This window comes from Triticum urartu, chromosome 3 (assembly GCF_003073215.2).
Source record: "Triticum urartu cultivar G1812 chromosome 3, Tu2.1, whole genome shotgun sequence".
NCBI lineage: Eukaryota > Viridiplantae > Streptophyta > Magnoliopsida > Poales > Poaceae > Triticum > Triticum urartu.
Genome location: NC_053024.1, coordinates 170,976,876 through 170,982,762, shown reverse-complemented (window position 1 = coordinate 170,982,762; position 5,887 = coordinate 170,976,876). Strand labels below are relative to the sequence as shown.

The window sequence follows — 5,887 nt, the reverse complement described above, 5'->3', positions numbered from 1 at the left end:
TCCTTTGATTTATCATTTGTCAGTTTTTATCTTTTTGATATTTGCATGGGATGGATTTGAACTTCACTCTTGCTAAAGCCCTGTATGCGAGTTTGTTTGAGTTACTTGTAGAACAAATTAACAAGGCCTTCTTAGTTGGCAAGCGTCGAGTTGGGTGGTCAATCAGTTTCCCCCTGAATCTGCGAAGTGGCAGAAGAAGGCTACGATGGATGTGCTCAGGGCGTTGCCGACCTTACCTCTGACGGGAATTAGTAATCTTTTTCTTTGGTTTTTAGTTATTATTATGCTCGGTGTCCCGCTTCTGCGTTGTAAAAATAAAGTGGGAATTAGTAATCTTTTTCTTTGGTTTTTAGTTATTATTATGCTCAGTGTCCCGCTTCTGCGTTGTAAAAATAAAGTGCGTGTCCACTTTGATAAATACGGATGTCCACGGACTTAGTTGGTGGTATCAGTTTGGTGATCCACGTTGAAGATGCCCTAATCTCCTTGTATTTAAGTGTCATTTAGTATTTAGCTCTTCTGAAATTTGTAAAGCAACTTCTTACTTTCATGTCATGTCCATGTGTTAACAAGATAGCAAAAAAGCAATTGGCATGGGCGGCTACCAACCTAGCACCGCCCAGCTTTCACTTAGGAGACGCCACCGGGTGGCGCCCCAACCCCTAGTATATACAAAGCTACAAAGCTTACACGGTGCCGCATTTCGCTTGGTTTTATGGTGATGGCATACTGCATAGAGCATTTTTTAATAAGCCTCCACACCAGCAGATCTGCAGTCGACGTCGAACCACACCTCGTTGACACGGCCGACGATGCGGAAGGGGCTGTTGTACTGTGCGATGGAGTAGGCGTTCTTGCTAGGGTGATTCGTGGAGTTCCCCCACGGTGACCGGCTCAAGCTCAAGGCGAGTTTCTCAGCTTCCTCGACGACATTGTGGTCGCGTGCGTAGCCTGAGAAGCTCCTGACGGCGACGCAGTGGCCTGGCCACCTATCTGGATGTAGGTTCAGCTCCGGGAGAGGGACAGGAGGGGAAGCTTGGAACTCTAATGGCAAGTAGAGCCGGACAAAGTAGGCCGAAGAGTGGAGAGGCCCCGCGCCTGGGACGATGCTTGTTAGGATAGGGGTCGTCATTCTGATCCTGGAAGAGTTGAGGTTTGCGCCCATCAGGTATTGGAACAACCTGGCAGAAATCAGTGACGACATTAAAGGTTCAGGGTCACTGAGTATGATAATAGGGTTTGGACCAAGTGGGTAAATTCATGAGACAGGAAACTTTCAGAATGGGCAATGGAAAGCAAACTCGAAAGCAAATCCTGGACAAACATCAATATACTTGATTCATGTAACTGAATGTGCACAATGGAGAGCAAATTATGGACAAACATCAATATACCTGATTCATGTAACTAAATGTGCACAATGGAGAGCAAATTATGGACAAACATCAATATACTTGATTCATGTAACTAAATGTGCACATAGTAAATTACCTGGAAGGCTGGAAATTAAAATAACTCCCCCACAAACAAAAGTGTCAAAATAACTTGCAGATTGTGATGCCGTCATAAGTTCACATGCCGCTGTTGAGCAATTACCTCATGCAATGAAATTTTATATTTCACGAGCTAGCAAAGTTGATATATCGCATCAGTTGAACTTTTGCAAGACCTAGGTGGAAACAACACTTGGGATCGATCCGATTATTTGGGCCCTTTGAGTTATCAATTTCACAAATCAAAAGATCCGTTATACATCAAGAATTATTCGCAGATGGAGGCAAAGATCTTAATATCAGTTCCTGGAATTAAGAAATGCCTCTAACGTATGGCTAAATGAAACAGGGCAGTGCAGAATCATTGAATTGTTCGTGTTGATGCAGACTACGGCCCTGGACGGGTAGCAGTAAACATAAAATATGTATTTGGACCTATCACAATTCAGATAGCCTAGTTATTTGGGAGTCTGGTCTGTTTAATAAGTGCAGTGTCAAAAACGCTCTTATATTATGGGACGGAGGAAGTACATCAGAGCGGCAAAGTCAGATTATAGATGTACTAACATATCTTGTATCAGGTCAGAAATGGATTATGTTTGTTTAATTTTGCAACGAGAATGGTTAACTCTTGTCTATATTCGAGGTGATTCACAACCGAGGTTCGATCATTCTCATAGAGTAATGGCTGATCCTACATTTCCTTGTGCTACAGATTCTCCTGCCAACTTGCAGAATTGTGCACGGCAACACACTCTACTCAGGATGACATGCTTCTCAACTCACATGTCTCAGCTGAGAAGATGTACTAGCATCCTGATGAAAGGCAAACGGGACAGCGACCCCCTAACTTGCTCATCAATTTCTTCCACAAGTCATCCACTGCTTACCCGACCCAACCCTAAACCAAGAATCGACACGCCAACGGAACAAATCGAAGGACGGTAATAATCACAAAAAAAAAAAGAACGCGAGGATTACAAATCGACAGCCCCTAAATCGAAGGATTGCATCTGGTGACAGACTGCGGAGGATGATAGGATTGCATCCAGAGGACGGCGTGCTTACAGGAATCGATCAATCAGTCAATCAGGTGATTCCGTGACGATCCAAGCAAGATCGTGGGGGTGGTGAGAAGCGTATCACCTGTGGAAGCCGAGCTTGGTGGCGACGTGGAAAGAGGTGTCGTCGGAGGGGGCGGACATCCAGACGGTGTCGCGGTAGTGCCGCACCTCGAAGTCCGACTCCGCGTGCACCGTCGCGTACTGCGGCGACTCCGAGCCGCGGGCGGCCGGCGAGAGCAGCGCGAGGAGGAGGAGGACGGGGAGCAAGGGCACCGCCGGATGCTGCCGCTCCATGGTCTTCGCCTCGCCGGCAGCTGCGGCGTCAGTCTTCGCTCTCGCCTTGCCGAGGCCAGGGGGAAACGGGCAGCGGATGCGCACAGTGTACTCCCTCCAAGACATACCTGGCCAAACGGGCCGGCCCGGCCTGGCCCATCTTAATCGTGCCTGGCCTGGCATGGCCCGCCAGGGCACGATTACTATACAGGCCGTGCCGTGCCGGCCCGCGTGCTGCGCCCCCAGGCCCAGGCACGTTGGCCCGTTTAGCACGGTGGGCCGCATATTTTCAGCCCGTTATTTTGACGCACTGAGCGTTTTTTAGCCTATTTTTACATGTTAGGCCATATATAGATGTATAAAAATAAATAAATAAACGTAATCGGGTCGTGCCTTGCCGGCCCGCGTGCCTAGCCTCCAGGCCCAGGCACGGCCCAGAGCGTGCCGCGTGCCGTGCCTGGCCCAAGACGGGACGTGCCGGCGTGCTCACGGACCGGCCCGAAAAAACGGCCCATTTGGCCAGCTATACTCCAAGATGGAGAAATCAAGACTGTGTTCGGAAAAAATCACTCGGTTTAAAATGATATCCTCTTCTTTTTTGCGTGAAAAGAGATTATAAATTGTGACCCACCACCACATACAACCATGCATGGAAAAATGTTCTCCATCTATCTACTTACCTGTATAAAAGAAAGAGAGAGAACAAATCCAAGCAATTATACTCGTCCATCTACAATATCCGATGGCCCCTAATCCTCCTGTGGTTAACACACCAAGCCACGCTTTAAGTCACTATAATCCATCTATCATCCCTAACATGCGCTGCCGTTCAAAAAAAAACCCACTCCCAGTGATGCACGCCCGCACGACCTCTCCCCTCTCCTCCTCATCCCAACGCCCGCAAGACCTCCCCCCCTCCCGCTCCTCCTCCCAACGGATGCCACACCACGAGCGGGCCTCCGCACGCCCATCCTCCTCGCGCCATTCGCCGCCCCGCTATTCGCCGATGGAGCCGCCCGTCATGACGCCGCGGTAGACGCCGCACCGTACGCCACGGGAGCCGCCGAGCTGCGACACCCTACGCAGCGGGAGCCGCCCGTCACACCCTTCGCCACGGGTCGTCGAGGGAGCTGCCGCCCGTCGCGCCCTTCGCCGAGGGAGCCGCCACCCCGCCATTCCTGTCAACATACTTATCAATTAGGAAATCTCCATTACCCAAAAAACAGAACTACAACAACTTTGAGCAATCTGTTGTTTAGTTATCACAATTGCAACTTGCATGAAGCCATATGCTCAACAGAAACAGAGAATCCCACCACTAAAACTCCAGCATCATAGTAATTTTGTGGGTAAGATTGATCAAATATTTCACAGTATCGTGAGCCGTTTCCATGGTCCAGAATAGTGCTATATTTATCTAGCAACAAAATAGCACTAAAAGTTGAAGGAAGGGTTGCCAACGAGGCAACTAAAGAAGTCTCGCCACCTCGACACCATGGATGTGTATGTGCGTTGTGGTAGAGAAACTGAGGATGCCTTCCATGCAGTTGTTACGTGCCCTCAAGCACATGCTGTATGGGAGGCCATGAGAGATGAATGGCAAATACCTGAACAAGATGAGCTGATCAATACTGGTCCAGAATGGGTGCTTGATCTTCTTGCCAGAGTTAATGAGAGAGTGCGGAGAAATGTGCTAATGATTATCTGGAGGAATTGGCAGACCAGGAACGATCAAGTACATGATAAACCAGTGCCACCTGTACACATAACAAGGTCCTTTCTGTCGAGCTACATGTGTTCGCTAATTCAGGTGCAGAGTAAGGACGGCGGGGACCCTGTGAAAGGAAAAGGTATAATGGAAGAAAGCCTACAAGAGCCAGTGAAGGAGAGGTATGCCAGTGCTCGTGCACAATGGCCACCGCCTGCTGTGGGGTGCCTTGAAATCACAGTCGATGGTGCTTACCATGACAAAGAGAAGAACGCGGGGACAGGTCTAGTGATCCGTGATTCGGCTGGTGATTTGATACTTGCGTCATGCCAATACTTATCTAGGTGCCGGGGTCCTCTGGAAGCAGAACTTATGGCCGCAAAGGAAGGTGTGGAGATGGCGCGTAGATATGCTGCTAGTCCGTTTGTCCTCCAAACAGACTGTTCAAACCTAATCAAACTGATTAAGGAAACGAAGCCGGACAGGTCTTGCTTGGGACACCTGATATAAGAGTTGAGAAACTTATTCTTTGAGGAGAGGGAGCTTACTATTATGAAAGTAGATAGAATTCAGAATAGGGTTGCAGATTTTCTAGCTAAATTTTCGCGCTCAGAGCATCAAACCGACTTGTGGTTACAAGATGCCCCCGAGAATCTTCTTTGCCTTTTGGCTATGGATTGTAATCCTATTTACTAATCAATAAAGCTCCCAATCTTCACGCAAAAAATAACACTAAAAGTATACTCTAATAATTACTATTCAGGTTATTCCAGGAATAGCACATGCTCCAGAATGTTAGAATATGTTGTGTAGAGATAGGAAAGGTGTTTAAATTGTAATCTCTTTTTATCTCTTCTTCTGTTCTGATTCTTCTACCGACTTTCTCTGTAAAGATCCTTCGCTCGATCTCTCCCTTGTAAGCCACTTCCATCTAGTTTTACCTGGTAACAGAGCCTCTTCCTCGATAGATTGGGTAGAGATCGCATCTAGCTACCCAGGCGACTGCAACTATGTCCACCACCGCCGCCGCCATGACACCCAGCACCATGGGTGCGCTCACCACCACCTTCTCCTCCGCTTTTGCGTCATCATCCACCTCCACCTCCACCAACTCCTTCCTCGAATCGCCGCCGCAAGAGAAGCTGACGAGGGGCAACTTCCTGCTATGAAAGGCCATCGTCCTACCCCAGATCAAGGGCGCGCAGATGGAACATCATCTCGACGCAAAGAGCCCGGCACCGCCGGCCAGCCTCACTATTACCAAGGACGATGAAGAAGAACAGGTGGTAAACTTTGTGAGATCTCTCTGGTACGCACAGCAGCAACAACTCCAAGGTTACTTGATGGGA

The 5,887-nt window shown here is 48.5% G+C and overlaps 1 protein-coding gene across 1 annotated transcript; it reads right to left on the bottom strand.

The window, feature by feature from the left end:
• Positions 1–525: 525 nt before the first annotated feature.
• Positions 526–2,947, bottom strand: LOC125543453 (heme-binding protein 2-like). The gene is made up of 2 exons (XM_048706810.1): positions 2,640–2,947; positions 526–1,181 (listed from the first exon to the last, which is right to left on the bottom strand). The coding sequence occupies exons 1-2, from the start codon at positions 2,849–2,851 to the stop codon at positions 746–748; spliced, it is 648 nt and encodes a 215-aa protein (XP_048562767.1). The 5' UTR covers positions 2,852–2,947; the 3' UTR covers positions 526–745.
• Between the last annotated feature and the right edge of the window lie 2,940 nt (positions 2,948–5,887).

Coding starts and splice junctions, on each gene's coding strand:
- LOC125543453 (XM_048706810.1), bottom strand. CDS start 2,851: ATGGAGCGGCAGCATCCGGCGGTGCCCTTGCTCCCCGTCCTCCTCCTC. Junction 1,182..2,639: donor ACCAAGCTCGGCTTCCACAG/GTGATACGCTTC, acceptor GATTTCTGCCAG/GTTGTTCCAATACCTGATGG.